The following is a 24,867-nucleotide window of genomic DNA, read 5'->3' on the forward strand; positions in this document are numbered from 1 at the left end:
AAATTACGTAACGTAGAAAAACCACTTCTTGGACTCCCCCCTCCCCCTCGTAACAAAGAGTAACAAATGGAAGGACCCCTCTTCCTAAATTACGTAATAAATTTCGAACCCCCCCCTTAAATTATTATAGTACGTAACAACTAATATGCTGGTAATAAAGTACAATAAGATCAGGTACTAAATATTATTGTTTGTAATTTACATTTGAAATTACAACTGTATTTTTACGCAACACTTTATACCCATGGGTATGAAATTCTTTTAAACTTGAGTAAACACAATGAAGATGCTTATGTTTTTAATAATTGCGACTGTTTCTGAAAGTGATGAAAATTTTATTCTACGATATTAAAAATAAGATGTGTTACGTAACATTTTAGTGAACCCTCCCTCCCCCCACGTAACAATTCGTAACGCTTGCGAAAACTCCCCCTCCCCCCCTACCACGTTACGTAATTTGTGAACAGCCCCTAACATTGGGTTAGCTTTCAAATAATTCTATATATTGCGATTAATCGACAATGTAGCCAGACAAGAAAGTCTATATTCTCCCATTGTTGAGCGTGGACGAGTTTCAATTCTTTTGAGGGAACTGAAACTCCTTTCTGAAATGGTATTGGCCACGGAAATGCGGAAAACCACTGTATAGTACTTGGTTAGATCCGGAAATCCATTGTCCATCGTCATCAAATAATTAAAGCACTCTGCTACGCAATTTAAATTTTTAGATTTAATCAAATTTCTAGTTTTTTTAATTTGACCCTTTAAGGAATGTAGGTCAAAGTGAAACCGGCTGAATGTTTGTCAATGAGTTAGGCCGCCATTTTCGTTAAGAAAGTTTTCTGACTCGGGATCAGAAGCAATTACATTCTTCCATAACCCAGTAGAGTCTTCATTTCCGATAGAAATGTATCGATTAATTGGTAATAGGTGGATCTCAACTGATTATGTAGGGTATTTGCTCCCGGTTCCCTACTTCCCGTCGTGCATGTGATCACACTATGTCTTAGCCTTTTCTTGGGGATTATTTTTCGTTTTCTAGAAGCTAAAGGTTCGCTGTTGCGATCCGGTGCCGGGATAAAAACTGACTCTGTCAACTTTGAAGTTTCTTCCCAAATTGTGTCGAATCGTTCAGAGTTACTAATTTCCTCTAAGGTAGCTACAGTAGCTGAGAAAATGGCAATGGCTTACGTATAAACAAGTTTCGAACTTTGTAAGTATTCCGACCGCGAATTTGTAACACCTAAAACTTCATCTAACGCAACAATCAAAATTAAGTTGTTAAAATTTCTGTATCCTTCACATTCAGCTGCTTCCTCGGGTTTACCTGTCTCAACCACATTTTCTAATGCTAGAACAATATAATTGAACCTATTTCTAAAATAATGAATTCCATTCTTTTTGCTCCACCATCTTGTCTCGCAGCTTTGAGGCATTTTAAGGACGACGTCATAGCCCAGATCTTTCTGGGATTCCTCAAAACATTCACTTCTAATAACCAAATTGCTTAGGAAATTGTAGATTTCTTGAACTAAACCAAACAATTCCCTCACTGCCAATATAATAGAGTAGCAATTAACCAAAACTAAATTTCACCGATGAGCGCAGCAGTGCACGTACACATACAACCGCTTCTATTCTAACTCTTACTCGTGATACGTTTCCGCTCATTACACTAGCTCCATCGTACTTTTGTGCAACGCAATGTTCAATTAATAAACCGCTTTGCGTTAGAAGGTTTAAAACAGCTAAGCTGATATTTTCAGAATCAAACTGAAGCAAATCGGTGTACCCTAAAAATATCTCTAAGACGCCTATTTCTTTTCTAGTGTACCGAACGCCAACACTTAATTGCTCTACACCTGCATAATCACGAGTTTCATCGGCAATAACAGAGTAAAAGCCACCGGATTCATTAACTTATTGGACAATGGTTTTCATAGCTAAACTAGCACTAATATTAATTAGTTCCTTTTGAATGGTACTATGCATATATTGGGCATTATTTGGCATACTCTCGCACTTGGTCTTTAAATCAGGACATTTCATTTTCAATAGTTCTAAAATTTCAACGAAAGGAGATCTAGTTGGGAGCGTAATAAAACAATTTCCACGTGAGTAGCTAACACCTCTCTTATTCAAATAACGTCCAGTTTATGGTGGTCATTAACCTGAAACGCTATTGTGCCGCAGGATTTCGATTCCTAATAGTCTAAGTGCTTTTTGTAGGATTGTTGGTGCAGCGATTTAGACGAAGTAAAATGTTTTTAGAATTTGTTTGTCATATTTTTCCAATACACATGTATCCATTGTTAAAAGCTGTATTTCTGCAACTGATAAAATAAACCAAAACAATAAACTTTATCTTTCGCTACAGAGTACTCAAGCATTGGGTTCTTCGCGTACCAAAAGGATTTAAAGCCTCGATATAAACTTTCTGGTGTTCGTAAGAATAACTTCAAATACCCGTGTTCGATAAAAAGTCAAGTTAACTTTTAAAATCAGCTAATAGCTTCGAGTTTGGAAAATTAACGTACGACGATAAGGCAGTAGCGACATCTTTTTAAAAATTTCTACATCTAAAATATTCTCTTAATTGGTAGAGCAGCCACACTCGGGTTGATGAATGCCACGCAAAACGCGTCTAAATCTCAAATTTGAAAAATAAATACCTTCAGAAACACAACTCTTATTTCAAATAGCCAGTTTTAGGTTCTGACGAATAAATTTGCAATTATGAGGGTTAATTTTAAGTTTTAAGGAAAGCCACGTTCCACGTCGTTTTTGCTCAGCGGATAGCAATCGCGATATAGCGGGGTAATGCCGCGTCGGTGTTGAACACTTTTCACCTCCCTCGCGGAATATCTTTATTGCCTGTAAAGACATTTTTTTTGTCCTTCTATGTATTTTTAAACACTTTTGAGTTATTTCTTCAGTATAAACGACACTAGCAATTGGTTTAAAATGAATAAAACAAATACTTGTTGAAGAAGTTAATACAAAATAAAATTGGGAATAAGCCTTGGCTACGGTGGTAAACTGCTAAGGGCTCGCGGCGGAGATTTATTCCACTTGGTTCTAAATTGAAAACGTTCACGCACAGCTTGTGCGCATTCATAATGCATTTCGCGAAATTTATTTCAGAAATGCATAGCTGAGGACGTAGCCACTAGGGATACAACGGTTCCTAAATTTTTGCTTTATCTAGTTCCGGTTACGGTTCCGGTTCTTAAAATTTTAATTTATTGGTTCCGGTTTCGGTTCCGGTTCTCAAAATTTAGAACCGATCGGTTCCGGTTCCAAAACGGTTCCTATACGGTTCCAGTGTGTTTAGTATTAATTAAAGTTAAATACACAAGCAATTCAAATGAAGTTAAAGATAAATAAAATCCACCACATTTATTTATTTAGAATTTTATAATTTGTTTTTGATAAATTACATTCTCAGTGACGTAGCTATGGGTTCGGGGTCCTCTCGCGAAACTGTTTTTGGGGTCCCTTATAATCATTAAGGCCGAGTCGCGATTATCGCCATCTAGAGTTAGGGCTAACATGTATCGCCTTCAACAATTAGATTTAACATGTACTTGCGTGTTAAATATATAAAACGCTTAAAAATGGCTTTAAGCCCTAAGTGAAACGATTAAGATAAATCACGACAATCAGCGTCTGGAGCATTAAAAACAAAGGTAGATGTAGAGTGAGTAATCGGTCGTGAATGTCATTAAGGCATTAACAGTAACAACAGTTATCATACGAAGTGTATTTTAGTCTTTAGAGTCGTTTATGAATTTAAGATACACGAATCCACAATAATAAAATGAGAATGGTTTTGAATTTTTAAAGGAGTGTAGCTTCACCGAATGCATGTGTTACTGTTTGACTACTATGTAAATTGGCGGGAAAAGACGCAGTTGAGCTTTATATGCTTTTAAATTGAGAATTTGAGCTTTTGAAGATTTCAACTGACCAAAAAGTTGAAGGGGCAATAGCATTAGTTGCCCTTCCCAGCAAAATTCTAGGGAGGGGCATTGCCCCCCTGGTTCCTACGCCCCTGCCTCATTTCATTGAAAAATATGAAGATGGGATTTCTAAGACTCGTTATGATTTCAGTTGAGTATATCGTTCTAAATGGAGTCCATATTATTTCGTTCAATAAGCATTGTCATTTGTGAAATGTAAGCAAATGCATAAGTGGAAATTTCAGATTTTCTAGACAAAATCTACCCAGGCCAGCGATTATATTATGCAAACGAATTAGCCTTACCTAAAAAAATTTAAATTCAGAAACACAACTTAGTTATTAATTTACAAGGTTTAACGATCTGCCTTAAAACACGTGTCTCGATACTTTTCAAACTTCAGTATGTTACTTTCATTATGTACGTTGTTTGGATATTTATGCGATGGTTATTGTGGTTGTATTTATAAAGTTTTGGGCATAAAGAAATATTTAAAGCAAGTAAAACATTAACTTGAGTTGACAAGAGAAAAAACTAGACGGGGCCACGCGCGGTTGGACTTTACACAGTCCCATAGGCAATTTGGGGGCCCCTCGGAAGGCACACTAGTAGCAGTAGACGACAAATATTTTTTGTGGCCTTTGCTACATTTGTGAAATTGTGTCGAGTTTTCCGACTGAAGAAAATAAAAATTAAACTATCGCGGATTTCCGGATTATGCCAGTTTTTAAACTCAACATTTGGAGGACGAACCCATATTCAATTGAGAATACGAAAGGGTGTGTCAGTTGACAGTTACGTAGAAACCCACATAGAGTGAGTTAGGATTAAGATGAGCTTATATGAAAAACTAATAGTAAATTAGGAAGTTTAATTACTAAATTTCAACATGCGGTAAATGTTGGTAAACAAAGTTATAGAACCGTTTAAAAACCGTTTAAAACAATGAAAAACTCGGTTCCGGTTCTGGTTTCGGTTATCATTTTTTTACAAATATCGGTTCCAGTTCCGGATACGGTTATCAAATTTTTATATTATCGGTTCCGGTTTCGGTTCCGGTTCCTAGAATTTACTCGGTTTTTCTCGGTTCCGGTTCCGGTTCCGGTTATCCGTTGCATCCCTAGTAGCCACTAGGAGGTGCAGATTTTGGATACCTACCTCTTAATAACGGGCATGTGATCGTCATTAATTTGGCTTAACTTTTGTTTATAACCTGCAGATGATACGTTTATGTTAATAACATTAAGCAATCAGGACATGGGCGTTGGTTTGACCCAAAACATTTCTGGGATTGCGGGTTTTAACCGGCGAAACAAATTACTTGTAATTCTTAGAAAACATCTGTACTTCAACAAAATCAGTCGATAATAACATAAAAAAGGTATTTACTGTTAATATCTTTACCTATTTTCGTTCAATCGAAAAGGTGCGTGTTATAATTTTACGAAATAAATTTCGCGCTAAGCCTTGGAAATAAAAATAGCCAACTTTCGAAACGTTTTCCGTCAAAACAATTTTTGAGCGACGGCGCGTGACCAACGTCATAATACCGAAGCTCCTCCCATAATAGAAACTACCTATTGCGGTTCGATAATCAATCTAAAAATGAATAAATACTTTGGATCCTAGTATTGTATAACGTGTTTGGCATTTTTACATCTCCGAGGGGACAAAGTCCCTTAGAAGGGGTTATACAATCACCGTGTCTGTCTGTCTGTATGTGTGTCTGTCCTGCGAACTCGTTCGCATTTTCCGTGCAAAGGTTAATCATTGCATACGCAGTTTCTCGAAATTTCTGCTGATTAGGGAACAAAGTCGAAGAGTTGGAAAAACACCGTGCGACGGTGAGCGTTAACGGATTAATTTGGTTAGTTTTCTTTCGCACCAATTGTAACTCAGCTTAATTGGATATTTCTTTATTGTAATGTTTATTTATAGGGTGTGAATGTTGAGTTTGCGTTATGACGGCTGTGGGTGTTGAAATTGTTGTGCTTGAGTCTGTTGTGTTGTGTTTGTTCAACTTTGTCATATTGACTTTTGGGACAGACTGAGTGCTGAGTGTTATGGCGGCCTCTCAACGTCCAATGGCAGAGTTTCCACCAGTTGTTCACGGCATTCGTCTTAGTATGAAATTGCGATTTATTGGCGCCGGCCGGGAACCGAACCCGGGTCTGCTATGTGCAGGACATTTACTGTAGTTTATTTCTAACCACTGAGCCACCGACGCGTGCTAAGCTGCGTTGTTTTTTGAAAACAGCTTTGGCGAATGTCCTTTACGAAGTTATAACGTTAGGTACTATAATTTATTCTACATCATTTTAAATATTTATAAATTATATTAATCTTATATTCAATTGAATATTTATAAATTATATTAATCTTATATTCAATTGAATATTTATAAATTATATTAATCTTATATTCAATTGAATATTTATAAATTATTTAATCTTATATTCAATTAAATATTTATAAATTAAATTAATCTTATATTTAATTAAATATTTATAAATTAAATTAATCTTATATTTAATTAAATATTTATAAATTAAATTAATCTTATATTTAATTAAATATTTATAAATTAAATTAATCTTATATTTAATTAAATATTTATAAATTAAATTAATCTTATATTTAATTAAATATTTATAAATTAAATTAATCATATATTTAATTAAATATTTATAAATTAAATTAATCTTATATTTAATTAAATATTTATAAATTAAATTAATCTTATATTTAATTAAATATTTATAAATTAAATTAATCTTATATTTAATTAAATATTTATAAATTAAATTAATCTTATATTTAATTAAATATTTATAAATTAAATTAATCTTATATTTAATTAAATATTTATAAATTAAATTAATCTTATATTTAATTAAATATTTATAAATTAAATTAATCTTATATTTAATTAAATATTTATAAATTAAATTAATCTTATATTTAATTAAATATTTATAAATTAAATTAATCTTATATTTAATTAAATATTTATAAATTAAATTAATCTTATATTTAATTAAATATTTATAAATTAAATTAATCTTATATTTAATTAAATATTTATAAATTAAATTAATCTTATATTTAATTAAATATTTATAAATTAAATTAATCTTATATTTAATTAAATATTTATAAATTAAATTAATCTTATATTTAATTAAATATTTATAAATTAAATTAATCTTATATTTAATTAAATATTTATAAATTAAATTAATCTTATATTTAATTAAATATTTATAAATTAAATTAATCTTATATTTAATTAAATATTTATAAATTAAATTAATCTTATATTTAATTAAATATTTATAAATTAAATTAATCTTATATTTAATTAAATATTTATAAATTAAATTAATCTTATATTTAATTAAATATTTATAAATTAAATTAATCTTATATTTAATTAAATATTTATAAATTAAATTAATCTTATATTTAATTAAATATTTATAAATTAAATTAATCTTATATTTAATTAAATATTTATAAATTAAATTAATCTTATATTTAATTAAATATTTATAAATTAAATTAATCTTATATTTAATTAAATATTTATAAATTAAATTAATCTTATATTTAATTAAATATTTATAAATTAAATTAATCTTATATTTAATTAAATATTTATAAATTAAATTAATCATATATTTAATTAAATATTTATAAATTAAATTAATCATATATTTAATTAAATATTTATAAATTAAATTAATCTTATATTTAATTAAATATTTATAAATTAAATTAATCTTATATTTAATTAAATATTTATAAATTAAATTAATCTTATATTTAATTAAATATTTATAAATTAAATTAATCTTATATTTAATTAAATATTTATAAATTAAATTAATCTTATATTTAATTAAATATTTATAAATTAAATTAATCATATATTTAATTAAATATTTATAAATTAAATTAATCTTATATTTAATTAAATATTTATAAATTAAATTAATCTTATATTTAATTAAATATTTATAAATTAAATTAATCTTATATTTAATTAAATATTTATAAATTAAATTAATCTTATATTTAATTAAATATTTATAAATTAAATTAATCTTATATTTAATTAAATATTTATAAATTAAATTAATCTTATATTTAATTAAATATTTATAAATTAAATTAATCTTATATTTAATTAAATATTTATAAATTAAATTAATCTTATATTTAATTAAATATTTATAAATTAAATTAATCTTATATTTAATTAAATATTTATAAATTAAATTAATCTTATATTTAATTAAATATTTATAAATTAAATTAATCTTATATTTAATTAAATATTTATAAATTAAATTAATCTTATATTTAATTAAATATTTATAAATTAAATTAATCTTATATTTAATTAAATATTTATAAATTAAATTAATCTTATATTTAATTAAATATTTATAAATTAAATTAATCTTATATTTAATTAAATATTTATAAATTAAATTAATCTTATATTTAATTAAATATTTATAAATTAAATTAATCTTATATTTAATTAAATATTTATAAATTAAATTAATCTTATATTTAATTAAATATTTATAAATTAAATTAATCTTATATTTAATTAAATATTTATAAATTAAATTAATCTTATATTTAATTAAATATTTATAAATTAAATTAATCTTATATTTAATTAAATATTTATAAATTAAATTAATCTTATATTTAATTAAATATTTATAAATTAAATTAATCTTATATTTAATTAAATATTTATAAATTAAATTAATCTTATATTTAATTAAATATTTATAAATTAAATTAATCTTATATTTAATTAAATATTTATAAATTAAATTAATCTTATATTTAATTAAATATTTATAAATTAAATTAATCTTATATTTAATTAAATATTTATAAATTAAATTAATCTTATATTTAATTAAATATTTATAAATTAAATTAATCTTATATTTAATTAAATATTTATAAATTAAATTAATCTTATATTTAATTAAATATTTAAGTATTTTAATGTAAAATTTGATCGTGATCAGGAATTGAACTCGGGTCGCATTGTTACCATGCGGAAAGTTCACCGCCGAGCCATTGACTTCCTTAAAGATATTATTATGATAAGGCGGGTTTTTTTTACAAAACGGATGAATACAATATCTGTGGATTGAACTTTGTTTTTTAATTTTTGTGAACTTGTTAAAGTCTAAATTGTTTACGTATGAAAATTTAAAGGTCAAATCTTGTTTTAGCGCAGTCAGCAGATAAGATGGTTAAAGGGTAGAACCCGTTAGTTTTTTGTAATTTATTTCGTTTTTCAGTCTTTTTATTTATCTATTGTGTGTTTAGCGATTAATTTTCAAGGGTAATAGTTCATTTATGAAGAAAATATCGAGTTGGATATATCGTGCTCTTACGTTGGTCTGGTTTTTAACGGGGTCGTCATTACTTCGTAATTTATTTTAAACGCTTTCTCGACTGATTAAGATGTTTAATGCAGTTCATCAATTGGGGTCGTTAGTTTTTATTTATAAAGAGCCCTAACTATTCCGTCTACGGTCATTTATTGATATACGAGCTGTGGTTTAGTCAAGTGGCTTTCTGTGCTTTGTGAATGGTAAGTTTTTCGCTTCTTGTTAATTCAATTTTTATTGGTGTGGATATTTGGACATCTACGATTCCTAATGCAGTCATTGATTTCCTGGGTGTGCGAGTCATTATATGATATTGGAAATTGGACGGTATGTCACAACGTCAACAGGAAGTCTACGAGGCCTCCACTACCAGATGTCGAATATAGCTATTCTACGGTATCTTCATCAAGGGCGAGTGTTGTAATAAAATGAGCATTAAAGATGCGGCAACTATTTCGTTACGTCTTACACTTGACGTAGTTAAGCCCCGCCTTTTTCTCAACGCGCTTTCGTATTACCGTCCCAATATAACTTTAGACATTCCAAGTGTATATATTCCTCTACAAGTATAGTTTCCTGATGATATTAGTTGGTAGTTAAGCAATCGATTTTTTTGAGGTCGGTCGGGTTTGGGATGCTCAAGTATTCATTTGGGGGTTCTGAGCATCCTTCAAGTACGGGCCTGTAACGGAAAATATGTAGCCGCAGCTATATAGCCTCTGTTTTCATGATATCATTTAACATATTCTCATAAACAATGTGAGACAAAATGGTAGAGGATGCTGCCCTTATATTATCTCATACATTCTTAATAAGAGATATCAATCAGATATCAAATCCATTTAGAGAACAAAGTTATCAACTTACAATCTTTTATCAGTCCATTATAAACTGTAGTCGTGTAATATGAGATTTACTATTTCTATAAATCTTTTGTGTATATTTCCCTTATAGTTGGTGAAACAGACACTAGACCGGCTAAGTCCGCTCTAGAAAACGTGTAGAGGAAACTTGTAGACGTAGCTTTATTGTATGCAGCCTGCCCCTCCTATGCGCTGCTTTAACCTGTTTATTACCTACGTAATCACTCTTAAAGCAACTGTCGGCTCTATCATTGCCACGTGTACTATGATAAGGCCTTTGTTATTAGAAAGGGCAATGAACCTATCCAATTCTTTGAAAAAACGACATTACTGTAGAGCGTGGTGCCATCTATTAATGGCAAAGGAAGCTAAAATTCAAAATAGCGAAACGATAACGTCGTCAGAGAGCCATTTTAGAGTATTATAATTAGCAGGGGCGTAGGAACGTTCTAGAAGTTGGAGGGGGCAAAGATAAACGAAAAGGGGTCTGGAGAATAGTTTTGAATTTTTAATGGTGTAGCCTAGCTGATTAAAAAAATGCATGTGTACTTGTTACTACTATGAAAATTGGCGGAAAAGGACTGAAATTTAAACACAGTTGAGGTTCTATAAACTGTATATGCTTTTAAAATGATAATTTGAGCCTTTTGAAGATTTCAACTGACCAAAGGTTGGAGGGGGCAATAACATTAGTTGCCCCTCCCAGCAAAATTCTAGGGAGGGGCATTGCCCCCCTGCCCCTCCCGGTTCCTACGCTCCTGATAATTAGACAACTTAAACTCTGCTTAGCGGATTTTTTAATCTAAATTATATATCCCATATAAATATATTCTTAAAAATTACGTTAATTTAAGTTATTGTGAAATTTACAAACGAGCCAATCAACGCGCCTTTTGGGTCAAAATGTAGCTTAAGCATCTTGATTTGATTTAGACGCTAGCGACATCTGTTGAAAAAAGAGCTACTTCACGTAGAGCCGACGATCATTTTAAGTATGCCTTAAAGCATTGTTGGAAAAAAGACTTGATTTTTTTAAAAAGCCAGACCAGTGGTTTATATTGGCTATAACTAGTTTTTTCGGTTAAAGCCGGCTAAAATGAAAACAGCCTCTTTTACTTACTCACTTTCTAAGTAGGAAATTGTCTGCTGTTATTGTTGTAAATTTGAAACTAAACAAATTAAGCAAAAAACTGTATTAAATAATGAAATTCTTTTGATTTCCTCCCAGTTTTTGTTATGGACATGCCGACCCAGTCACCGAAGCGAGGCAGTGGACTTTTGAACTTTAAACCTACCCCTGTCCCCCTCAATTTGAGGAGAATTTGAACTATCCCCAGTATGTTTAAATATAAAACAAATGTTAAACTAAATAAAAAAAATTATTTTAGTAAAATATCGTCTGAATAACGGTCATCAACTTTTAAGACGGGAAACGGAGGTTAGTGAAGTGCTACGTTTGAAAAATTACACATTTTCTTGCGCTGATATCTTTTTGGGTGTTATTTCTCCCCTCACGATCGTGAGATTTCGTTAACCTTTAACGTATTTAACTGGCTTTTTTATTGGTCAAGTAGACGGATCAGGAATTTGTTTCGGGGGGGGGACACCATTGAAAAAAAGTAAAAAAATAAAAATATTTGTACGTACGACCATACGTTTCGGGGGGCATGTGCCCCCTGTGCCCCCCCCCCCTGGCACAACAAGCGCAAAACCAAGCAGCGGGGACTTTAAAAACTGTTTAAGTTTACCTTTTTACGCTGCTTGCCTCGATTTGTTTACAAATTCCTTTTTTACCTATCACACGAACCCAAACCTTAATGTTCGCGTTTCCATGCTGCTTGGTTTTGCGCATGTTGCAGCCTACTTCCAGGGGCTAGTAGGCCACACTTTAAAGCTCTGGCGCTCTTTTAACTCATCGTAGAAAAATGGGAAAAACAGGCATACTTCTCAACTCACCCCCTACAACTCCTTAAAATTTTTGCGTAACCTTTACAAAAACCCCGTATTTTATATAATAATAATAGTAATAATAATCAACTAAGCCAACACCCAAGCCAACACCCTAAGCTCAAGTCATCTAGCCACGTTTAAATTAAAGTTTAATTTAAACGTGTTTTAATGCCGTTAATTCAGGTGCCCGGGTTATGTTGCGTAGGAAGGTGATGGCAAGCCCTTCATGCCACGCGAGCCAACAGCTCCTCTTTTACACTTACTTTTAACCTCAACAAGTTCTTATAAAAATGGGAAATCGAATAAATGGCGGAAAGCTCCTCTAACCATTGTCGGACCTTGGACCAAGGTCGGACAGAAGGAGTTGTTGTACAAATAAATTTAAAAAACAAATGCTTTAAATGTTAGTCCTGAAATATCTCGGACTCCACTGTACATAAATTAATATCTAATAGGCTAATATCTAATTTAAATTCGTAGTACCAAAAGTAGCATAATACCCAAAAGTGTGTCAGAACGGTATAGTCGTTAATGAGAGTTTGTCGCAAAGTAAAAAAAGGGAAACGAAGGGGTCGGAAAATACGTCATCAAAATCGAGTTACTCCAGCGCCACCGAGTGAGGCGTTTTAGAACGTATGTCTACGGGCGAGTAAATCGAAGAGAGACAATCACGCCAGACTATTCGCTAGCGAAACGGGTATAGGTGGCGCTGCCGTCGCTACCCCTGCAGCTTGGTTTTCCGGCGTATAGTGGTGATCAAAATCAAAACAAATCCAAGAAATATGGCGGTTCACATTAACGCTAGAGGTGGGAGAAGTTGTGCGGTCCCTTTTTGCAATAATACTGCGCTTAAAAAACGTAAAACTGAAGAAAATAGTGAAGAACCAAAGCCAGGATTATCATTTCATAAATTCCCAAGTTGTAAGAAACTTTTAAATGTATGGTTAACAAAGATAAAGTCGGGGAAAAGGCCTGGTAAGTGGGCTCAGATTTGTAGCGCCCATTTTACAGATGATGACTTCTTGGAAAGAAATGGTGAGATGCAAATAATATTAATTATTTTAAAATAAATTAATCGGAAAACTCATCAATAGATGGTAGATCTGTAAGAAGACGTTTGAAATGTAACTCCATTCCCTCCCAAAAATTGCCATGTAAGCCAATTAAAGAATCAACCGAAGTTAGAATAAAAGAAAGAGCTCAACGTTACGTAAAGCGTTCTAAAGGTATTCTTATTTTATGGTAAACTTTTGTGAAATAATAAATAGAATAATAACATAAATTTAATTTTAAATCAAGCAGTTCTATGTTCAACATCGCCAATAACAGATTCCATTGCTCCAAAAGTTGTTGCACGCGCAAGTGAACCAGCTCCGGATGATAATGTTTCGTCTGAAGTAACAACTGAAGCTCAAGGAAAGGACAAATCTTACAAACCATCTAGAGTAACGAATGCGTCTATTGGTGTTCAAGTTTATTTGGACCATGGAAAGTATTTTGCTGGGTCAAGAGTTGGAATTTCAAGCAATGGAATGAAAACTGTTGATTTTGTGTCTCTTTCTGGCATTGGGAAAGAACTATTTGAAAGCCTTTCAAGTGAGGTTTTAGGGCTTGAAAACCAGAGCGAGCTCGCTAATTTTCTAATGCCTGTAAAAGATAGGGTGTTGTTAACCCTAATGAAGCTTAAGTCAAATTTGACATTTGACGCTTTGGCTTCATTATTTGTCATTTCGAATTGAACAGTTTCAACATATTTCAAAAGAACCCTTTGTGCCCTTGCTGAAGTTTTAAAGAAATTTATCTTTTGGCCGGATATAGAAAATATCAGAAGTAACTTTCCTAAATGTTTTAAAGAGTTTAATAATACTCGCATTGTGTTGGACTGTTCAGAAGTACCTATGATGAAGCCCAACACATTTCACGACAGAGTGGCAACCTACAGCCATTATAAAGGAACTCACACAATAAAAATTATCATTGGAATTTCACCTTCTGGCATGATCACGCTCGTTAGCGACCCCTGGGGTGGAAAGGTAAGCGACAAGGAAGTCACCATTGAGAGTGGGGTCATAAATCTTTGTGAACAATTTATTGATGGAATTATGGTTGACAAAGGTATGCATAAAAGTGTAATATGTTAAAAAAAATATTTTAAAACTCATTTCAACTTAAATTTAGGCTTCCTTATTGAAGATGAATGTGCGGCCAATGGAATAGCTCTACACATCCCTCCATTTTTGAGAGAAAAAAACAGTTTAGTAAGGAAGAAAATGTAAAAAATCAAAAAATTGCATCCGCTCGTGTTCACGTGGAGAGAAATATTCAAAGAATCAAATTATTTAAAATTTTAAATGATAAATTTGACCTTGATTTAGTTCCCTACTGTGATGAAATTCTGAAGGTCATATGTGGATTAGTAAATTTACTAAAACCAATTCTAGCAGATGATAAATTTGATGACTAAGTTTAAATCTTATTTAATGACGATGGTGATTATTTTATTAATTTTTATCAAATAAGTTTAAAAATCTTTTATTATAAATAAGACTTCAAGTAAAAATTCATTTATAACATTAATTGATCAAATTCATTTTACTTTTTTTTATATAATACTAATTGGCACAGTGCAAAATAGGAACTTTTTTGTTTTAAAAATCATGTACTGTTGACTAGTAATGGTAAATATAATTTGAAATAAAAATTGCACAATTTGACTATGTTTTGTAAATGCCTTGCACACATTGGCTCGTTCTTCACAATTTTCTAAGCTGTTAATGCAAAAAACAGGTTTCACAACTTTTCTAACGCAATCTAAATCTTTAATTTTTTGTGAATGATAGTGAGCTTGCACGTTAGCCTTCATTTTTTCCCATTTTTGAGGTTTTGATGTACAAGAGATCTCATTATGGAGCTGGTCTAACTCTTCATACCGATTTATGTAAAATAGACCTGCTACACTGTGTTTACAAAATCCAGAGTTTCTAAAAAATAATTTTAAATATGTTAGGGTAACTGCGCTTAAGGAGGCAGATATCGCGTACACAAGCTCTGGGTTTTCAAAGGTGCTTAAAAACTCAAAAATCCAATCTTGGGCGGTTGACCAAACTTTGTCTATGGAGATGAATCAGCAGAAGTTCCCATTTTCGTATTTCCAGCGCCACTGGAAACCCAGCTTTTGTATTTCAAAAAATCCCAAGTATAAAGAGGAGAGTGAAGCTTGAGCAACATGGTACTACAAATAGCTAACTGCTATGCCTTAATCAATACTTTAACTAAGGGTTGCTTTTCTAATTATTATTATTATTATTACATTTTTGGGATATGATGTTTATTCTTCATCACACCACAGACAATAATTATAAATAAAAACATTTACCCGCTTTTACAGGAGCAGTTGACACTTTGAATTACATGTTTTTTATCTTCCAATTTCAATACTAGCTTTAAGGAATGTGGTTCCCCACTTGGTGCGCTCGACTGAATTACAAATCCTTCGATTGAAATTAGGCCATCTTCTTCGTGAGAGAAAAAAAACTTTAAAGATCCTTTTGGGCTTTCTCTAAACATCCGTTCTCCTTCTTCCAAATTTCAACCATGGTGAGATTCACTTTTATGGAATAAATAAGAGGTTAAAATAGAATAATATAATAGAATACCAATTAAATGTTAGCATACCTTTTTGAGATGTCATCTTTTATTTCAACAATATTTCTCCAAGGCCCACTCTAACATTGTTTTAAGTAAATCCAAAACGACTTCAAATCTTAATGACAGTATATAATTAGAACCAAACATTATGTCTTTAAACTTGACATTCAATCCTACTTACCAAGAAAACACTAATTCGCTGTTAAAACGTATATAATCCCATCTCATCAGTGGCACACCACTATTTGCTGAAAGCTGATCAACACTATATAGTTACGCGCAGTGTGGATAGGGGGCGCTGCCGGAGTTTTCGTTAGCGAATAGACTAAATATAAAGTTGCTAGTACTATTCCAACTAGTAGATTATGTAGTCTATAGTGTGACTAGGTCTCATTAGAAATTTTAACAGGTGCGAAGGTACAGCTGACACACTTTTGGGTCTTCTGCTATTTTTGGTAGTACCAATAGACATTGGTGTTTTTAAAAGCCCTGTAAACCTAAATAATGATCGACCTGATTATGTTACGATGCCCGAGGAATGTCCTTCGTCAGTTAATTATTTCTTGAAGCCAAGGCCTATTGAAAATTAGAACTCTTTCATTAATGAAAACTGACGAGGAATTAAGGAGCATGTATTGAATCTGAACGTAAAATTGACTATCGTAAACGCTCACTTCGTTTCTGAGGATTCTTTGTTCGAAATTTGAGATAAGAATGTGTTTTTATTCGTGTTTATCGCCACCAACGTAACCTAGGTAACAAAAATAGGCACACTTTTAACTTTTCCTCAGTAGCCACTTCAAGGAATCGTGTACAGGCCCTGAATCACAGGAATCATCTTCGGTTCTGGAATCATAATCGAATCATGGAATCCTACGGGGTATCAAATTCGAATAATTGAATCGTGGAATCACCTCGGGAATCAGGCTCTAGTAGAGGTCGGGGATGGTTAAATTTTATTCAATAGATAAAGCTCTCAAAATTATTCGGAAAACGTTTTGATCGAGTAATTTATATTTCTGTATTATCCGATTAATTTTTTGATAAATTTGTAAAATTAATCGGAAAAACGACGTTTTTTCGATAAAAAGCTCAAATGTTACGAATAATACATGTTTTTTAATCATTTTCCAAAATATTAACCGGTAAATTTCTTTGTTTACATTTTTTTCCCGAAAAAATCAATTTAAACATGGATAATGATTAACCGTCCCCGACCTCTAAGCTCTAGTTAGAGAATCCTTTCCGGTTAATCACGGAGGATATGAATCAGAATTTCGTACGCTCGATCCGCCTCTGAATCTTTGCTTTTTCGTCTATTTTGGTGATTATTATATTAAATTGTGATTATTAGCAGAATCTTGAAATCAAGTAGAATCAACGGTTTTTTTAATGAATCCACGGAATCGAAGGTGAAACAGAAAAATAATCGTGGAATCAAGGCGGAATCACGGAATCAAATGGAATAAATTATTTTTGGAATCCACGAGAATCAACTCGGGGGGTAAGACACTCTGCGAACTCGGTGTACACTGCCGTACCTTTGACAGTGCTAAATGCACGAACTCGGTGTACAGATTATTTGAGTCTGTCTTACCCCTCGAATCAACTCTAAGATTCCTTGATTCCGAATCTTGTACGCTTTTTTCCTAAGTGGCGGATCCCTCGGGTTCGTCTATGCAAAGAATATAAATCCCCAGGAATGGAAGGTGTAGCTCCGTCTAGTGGAACTTTTGCGCCTCTCGTTTTTAAGAGAGACCGGGTTGCGATAACCGTTTCCGGTTACTCTGATTTGCTTTGCCGGAAGTTTCTAACGCAGCCAAAACACGCGGCGAATAATATCAATCCTTCCATTCCTGGGGCGCCATATTCTTTGGTCTATGTATACATAGTTTGCACCGAAGGGAGGGGCCTATGGTCTCCATGGAAACCGGGAGGGGGAATAAAAAATCCGAACAATTACTACTAAATACTAGTAGCCATTTTGTTGGTCATCTCATCGAAGCGACAAAACGTACGAAAATTAAATTTATAATTTCCAATTTTTAAATTAATATCGTGAAAGGCCCTAAACAAACCAATATAAGATGTGAAACCCGGGTTATTTAAATAAATTAGCAAATGACGAGCGGAATATCTACGAAAAGAAGTTGGCAAAGTTTATAAATTTAGGCCTTTGACAATTACCTTCGGTATCGAATAAAATGACAATTTTCGGTCTCCATTTCTAATTGAACTACTCGAACAAATTTTAAAAAGGCCGTTAACCATTTTTAACGTGTAACTAAATTCTTAATCATTTGCAAATAATTAAAATCCGTAAACCGACGATTGAAAGTGTTAACCCACGCGTTTTACTAAGAAATCTACACCAGCAAAATGGCGGCATTGTACGGTTCATTCTTGCTCAAATTACATATTTATTCTTAGCGCATATACCTATACATGGAGCTGCGTCATTGATGACGTAGGGATGCAAACTATGTGTACCAAGTTCAGAGCCCCTTTAAGTTGTTTTTCTTACCATAAGAACCCATAAGGTTACTAATTGATTTTATACTCGAAATTGTTGATTATATATCGGTCTTAATTAAAAAATTACAAAGTGGACAAGGAAATTCTATACCAAAAGCTCTTAGTAAAAGCTTTCGTCCGGTTTTTCACCCTTAAAGGAGCACACGACCGTATAATAAAAAACTGCGTAAAAACGTGTAGCTCCTCCTCTTCCGGCAGATGCGGCCAACCATATTGCCCGATTTGGCGCGGAAAAATAATTAAATTTGATACTTTAATAAGAAAGTTATTATCTTTTTTCAATTTGATCTTTGATACTTAGAAGCCGACACAAAGTAGTCGCGCTAAACGCTTTCTCGACGTACGTGGCTTAAGCCGTACGGAATTGCGGTTTTCGTGTGCAAGGACATTTTTTCCCCGTTTCTTTTACGTGATTCGATCCGCGGTGGATTCCTAAGAGCGTCGGGAGGCTGAGGAGTTTAGTGAGACAGAGAGAGTTCGGATGGAAATCATGCACAAGCGCCGCCAAGTGAACGGAATCACCAGCTAGCGAGGAAAGAGACTGAGAAATATTTAGGTTCTCTCAGTTTGCGACTGACTTTCAAACTTCGCAGTTACGCGCGTTTCGGCCACGATACTTGGTTTGTCACGTTAGCGGCAACGAAAAATTCCGTGTTGAAAGACAAATTAACCTTTGGTTTCTATAATTAGAAACGTGTTAATCAACAACTCGTGACTTGGGGCATAAGAGGAATGTGAAAACAACAAGGTCTAAGAGCTTTCGTTTCCCTCGTCAGGTATGTGATGTTAATTAACGCGCTAATTTCTTAAGGGCCAGTTAAGATACATTATATTAGACAGGTTAAACCAGCCCCTCGAAATCGTGACAAGTTATCCCGTTCACGTATTTGAGAAGTGGTTTAACTTGTTTATTAACAAGTCAAAATTCTTAAATCATTAAGAAACTGCAAATATTGGGTGACAGTTTAATGTAAATGTGTTTAATGGTTTTGTCCTTAACTAGCCTATATCAAAACATTTATACTTAGTCGTTGTCTATGGTTCTTGGCGTATTTGCACCTGTTGAGTTGTTTCATTCTAAAACAAATATTGTCAACCGTAGTACAATTTTATACTACGCAGCGTATTCTGGGAGTAATTATGCAACCCATTTTTAGAAGTTAAACAACTTATACTTTTAGTATCAGGGTATTGGTATATATTTATTGATTGTTTATTTAGAGTCTATGAACATTATCAACACTGCATTTGAAAGAATATAAATGTTATAATAATTAAAGCAACTGTCGGCTCTATCATTGCCACCTGTATTATTAAAAGGCCCCTGTTATTAGAGATGGCCATGAATCTATCCGAATCTTCGGAAAAAATGACTTTCGTGGAGAGCGTGGAGCCATCTATTAATGGGAGCGGAAGCTAAAATTCAAAATAGCGGAACAATAACGTCTTCAGCGAGCCATTATAGAGTATTATATTTAGACCTCTTTTACTCTACTTAGTGAACTTTAACCTAAATTATATATCCCATATAAAATATATTGTTAACAATTACTATAATTGAAATTATTGACAAATTTACAAACGAGCCAATCAACGCGAAGCATACTTTTATGTCCCGCCTTTTGGGTCAAAATGTAGCTTCAGCATCTTGTTTCGATTTCGACGCTAGCGACATCTGTTGAAAAAAGAGCTACTTCACCTAGAGTCGACACTTGCCTTAAATAACATTTATAATTTATTTCATTCCTTAGTGGTAGAATTGGCTTAATCTACTTAATTTGGATAATTTATTTGTCCACAGCTCCATACACTAACTATTATACAAGTTGTATTTCGATCCGAAATAATTTTTCTTTTAAATTTAATTTTTAAAAATTGGCAACAGAAAACAAATATTGGAAGATTAATATTTCTTTCGAAAGATATATTTTATGTATTTCTGATTGTACACGTAATAGTGGCTGTAATTGTGATACAATAAATGTAATCCAAAGAGTTAAATTATTAAATATTTCTTAGTGTTCGAACCATAAGATTCGGTTGAACAAGATTCTAATATAGTTGCCAAAATGTGTTTAAAGAGGAGTCTCTGTCCTTTGCTCCACTTTGTGGCTGGTCGAACAAAAGCGCTGCCGTAATGTCGGCCAGGGGGCGCGCGAGGGTGGCCGGGTTCCGGGTCCGACGAGTCTAGTCGACGGGAAACAGACTCGTACTGTCGGGGAACGTTTTTATACGGCACCAGATTTATTTCGTCGAAATCCCTCCATCGAGTCTCGAAGGGTCATATTTCTACCAAGAGGTCAAACGTCATGGACCCAAAACTGTGGGATTCAATTGCGTTAAACGGTTCAGACATAATACCCTCTTACTCTTAGGATCAATCACATTTTTAGCTTGATCGAGAACATCCCTTTCAGAAGTTTGGTTTTCGTATTTGACACCCTTGTCCTGTAATAACTACCACAAGCTTATTTTATACATCTTACGAGTTATGTATATATCTAGGCATGAACCTCGTAGGCTGGACGCGGATTCTTTTAGGCGTGAATTTCCCGCCAAATCTCGGATGTGTAAGCCACATCATGGGTCAAAGTTTACCGCGCGAATTTCTTTTCCAAGTAATTCCTAACCATGTTAATTTTTTAAATTATATTGCGTAGGATTATGTAGTAATTAATAAATAATTTTCCGTCGGTAAAAGTCGAAAGGCTGGTTCACACGGGTAGTGTTTTTCTGGTTTTCTATTTTCTTATTTTGACGCCATTTTCCGTTGGTCTGGCCACGGCCAACTTTAATCTCACGCCATTTGCCGAAATGACGTGAGCCAGCAATAACAAGCGTGGTGTTAAACTCATACAGTTTTTTATATTGGCTTCAATGCAAAAAAATAATATTCCGCTAGGGGTGCTGAACTCATACATATATCTTTGCTCGTAGGCTAACATAGAAACTTCAACGAATGGGTTGGCCGCTGTAGCGCGAGATCAAAGTTGGTCGTGGTCTGGCGCACAGGAAAACGACTGAGCACACGTACCAAATTTGTCGGATTTTACCGCCGCGAGCGCTGCCGGTGAACGAGAAATCAGAGAATATAATGTTGAAATATCTCTACTTTATTTTCCAGGTTTTTTGAAGCACTTTGAGTTAGACCAATCAGCGAGCGTTACGCTGTCACGTAATATAAAGAGCGAATTTGAATTTTGAATGTCTTTAAAAGTAGGCCTACACATTTTTGGGTCTATCACGTGATGGCATAACGCTCGCTGATTGGTCGAGCCTAACGCGCCACAAAAACAGATCGTCCGTTTTCTCGTTTACCAGCAGCGCTCGCGGCGGTTAAACCCCGGTAAATTAGGTCCGTGTGCTCAGTCGTTTTCCCGTGCACCATGCAGAGAAACGGGAAAATAAGGTAAAACTAAAACGAGAAAATAAAGAAAACCAGGAAAACACTGCCCGTGTGAATCAACTCGCTATGTGGTTAATTTCTTCTAGCACTATGTTTTATTCCAAAAAGCATTCCTAAAGTCATGTTTAAACGAATTATTATTTTATTATTTTATATTTATTTATTAGATGTTTTTATTTTATTTATTATTATTATAAGTTATTCCTTTGAAACATGTTGTTCAAAATGCATTTTGAAAATACCATTTTGAATTTTGAGTCAGAAAAGGTATTTTGGATTTTACATTTCGCATTTTGAGTTTCTAGGTAAATATTTAACCCTACACATTTTGTTGGTTTGATATGTGGAAAAAAATTCTAAAAATGCTCTTCCAAAATGGTTTTACTTTGGTACCATCATCGCCGCTCGTGTAGAGAAAGTTCGTCTGCTATTTACTCCCAATTAATCATAGAGGGTCTTACTCAGCTACTCACATAGAGTGGAAGGCCCTAAGGAAGCGCATGAAACATTAAACCTAACGGGCCAGCTGGTTTTCGAGGCGTGAATAAATATAGTCCGAAGAGCGATGCTGTTGTTTTTACTTTTTTTAGAGCATTAATTTACTCTTTTATCTAGATATTGTACATTACCTTTAGGCCAACTTGTTTATTTCACGCCTCGAAAACAAGACGTTGCGTAAACAAATTGTTAACAAGTTTCGATGTTAGCCTTCCACTCTATGTGAGTGGTTTACTCTATGGTTACTCACTTACCCAGAAGCAGACGAACATACGTACAGTGACACTGTTTTATTTACCACGTCACGGCCAACTGTAATCACGCGCTGTTCGTCGCTACAGCGGCCAACACATTCGTCGAAATTCCGCGAGCAAGGATTTGCCCCCTATAAACTGTACTATAACGTGTAGGAGTTCGGCGCCACACTCAATTTTTATATTGACTTCAATGAAAAAACTATTCTGAAAATAATAATCCGCTAGGGGCGCTCACGTCATACACATCTTTTGCTCATAGGTTAGCACAGAAACGTCAACGAATGAGATGGCCGCTGTAGCGTGAGAGATCAAAGTTGGCCGTAATTATTATCTATTATTAATATATAATAATAATAAATAATAATTAATAATAATTAATAATTATTATTTCATTATTAATAATTAAAATATAAATAATTAAAAGTAAACATTTTGTATTTTTATTTTGAGCCGTAAAAACCATTTTACATTTCAAAATGCATTTAGTATTTTGCATTTTAAGTTATAGAGGAAGTATTTTGCATTTTACATTTGGAAAAAAAGAACATTTTGAACAACCCTGTGAATACTTCTCTCGTAAGACTGTACTATATACTTCTGATAATAATAATAAATTAATAATATTATTGCAAATACTTTTCACGGATATAGGTGAGATTTCACAGCTAAAGCGTATAGGTGGGAATAACTGGATTAAATTCCCAAAAGTATGGGATATAACGGAGATTTATTGGAGCAAATCGACTCGAACAGCGTTCTGTTTGTAACGTTGTTTCTGAACGACTATCCGACCATATTTAATAACAATTTGCATACAAACCGAACTTGGTAGTCCCACTGTCCTAACGAAGGTCAAATTTAGAGTTTCTGCCTGTGAATTGAGAAAAGGTTCTAATTTTGCTAACTGAACATCTCATATGGGAATATAGCCCTAATCCCCTCAAAATATACGGCATCATTTCATACCCCCTTGAAGATTTCACTCTGTTTAAACGATATAGGACCATTACGTTAGCCTATAAGTAACATAATAACCATAAGTATGACCATGACAATTACCAAATATTATCATCGAGCTGATTTTTACTCAACCAACGTTTAATTTAGCACAAACTCATCTAGCGTCTAAATATTCCCAAGTTGAAATATACTAGTAACAAGTACGGTAACATGCTACCAGGAAAAATAGGGGGAGTGGGAATTATTTATATTTTTGAGAGATGGCACTTTCCAAGAATTTTTCCGCCTTTTCCCTTTCTCCATTCTGGAGTTTTTACGCGGATGAATACAACATCAGTATTTGTACAAAAAAGTGGTTTGCAGTATATTTTATTTATCGCTAATTACTTATTTGTCTATTCTAGTACAGTATGTAAAACACTCGGGCAAATTGTTGACTATTTCGAGATAGTCGTTGATTTTATCCTAGAGTTGTTAATTTTCCGGAAAAATAAAATCCGGAAAAAGTTTCATATTTATATATATGTTTGTCTGCTATAGGAATCTACAGTTTTCAACTTAGGTCGACCACATTTGGTATACTATCTCATCTGACTGTGGTTTTCGACGGTTACGGTCGGCAAACAAATTAATTAATTGAATTAATTTAATAATTAGGTATATCCGCTATATGCAAGATACTACACTTTGATCTTAGTTTCTTATTCTTTAGGCATACACACGAAAAAAGCTTAAATTACTGCAATTGATTTTAATAGCCTTCTTCTGTAGACACTACGCCGTATAATAAAAGGCAAATTATTACGTAATCAACGTATAATTTTTTAAAATTGTCATTAATCAGTTGGTTCCATAAAAACTTGCTGAAGTTAACGGTAATAGTGAGTGTAGGGAGCTGTTGGCTCGCGTGGAATGAAGGGCTTGCTACCACCCTCCTACGCATTGTTACCCGGCCACCTGAATTAATGGCTTCAAAAGTCGCTCGATGACTTACTCCTAAGGTGGTGGCTTGCTTAATATTACGTCACAACTCTCCGCCAATCAGAGCTCACAAAAACATTCGACGCCATACTTTATCTGCTACTAGTTTTACATTGGATCATGTGACATATATCGAATTTAGAATTGTCATGTGATGTTTAAAACCGCTAGCAGGAATATTGCGTGGTGAGGACCTCAAATATTGATTTTCTAAAACTATTTCATCTGGAAAATATTGTTTATCAATCGGGAAATACGCAGCGTCATTTTTACATCTTTAATCGAAGTAATAGATTCGGTGTAGGTGTATATATATCATCTTCTGATGTTACTTATAAATATTGAGTACATTTTGTTGTTTTTAAAAGCGATATA

General features: G+C 32.8%; 2 protein-coding genes and 1 long non-coding RNA gene across 3 annotated transcripts in view; all 3 read left to right on the forward strand.

The window, feature by feature from the left end:
• Window positions 1–13,184: 13,184 nt before the first annotated feature.
• LOC149960326 (uncharacterized) lies at window positions 13,185–13,554 on the forward strand. The gene is made up of 3 exons (XR_016478433.1): window positions 13,185–13,242; window positions 13,302–13,433; window positions 13,507–13,554. It is a non-coding gene; the product is annotated as an uncharacterized LOC149960326 (long non-coding RNA).
• Window positions 13,555–13,776: 222 nt separating this feature from the next.
• LOC149960327 (uncharacterized) lies at window positions 13,777–14,509 on the forward strand. The gene is made up of 2 exons (XM_090165232.1): window positions 13,777–14,322; window positions 14,386–14,509. Exons 1-2 carry the CDS (start codon window positions 14,106–14,108, stop codon window positions 14,481–14,483), a joined length of 315 nt encoding a protein of 104 aa, XP_090021358.1. The 5' UTR covers window positions 13,777–14,105; the 3' UTR covers window positions 14,484–14,509.
• A 4,464-nt stretch (window positions 14,510–18,973) lies between these two features.
• The window catches only part of LOC149960328 (neuropeptides capa receptor-like), a 132,921-nt gene continuing 127,027 nt past the window's right edge, over window positions 18,974–24,867 (forward strand). Inside the window, exon 1 of the mRNA XM_090165233.1 lies at window positions 18,974–19,166. The gene's annotated coding sequence lies outside the window, so the exon portion shown is untranslated. The remainder of the gene's footprint in view (window positions 19,167–24,867) is intronic.

This window comes from Leiobunum rupestre, chromosome 2 (genome assembly GCF_980474605.1).
Source record: "Leiobunum rupestre chromosome 2, qqLeiRupe1.1.hap1, whole genome shotgun sequence".
Classification (NCBI taxonomy): Eukaryota; Metazoa; Arthropoda; class Arachnida; order Opiliones; family Sclerosomatidae; genus Leiobunum; species Leiobunum rupestre.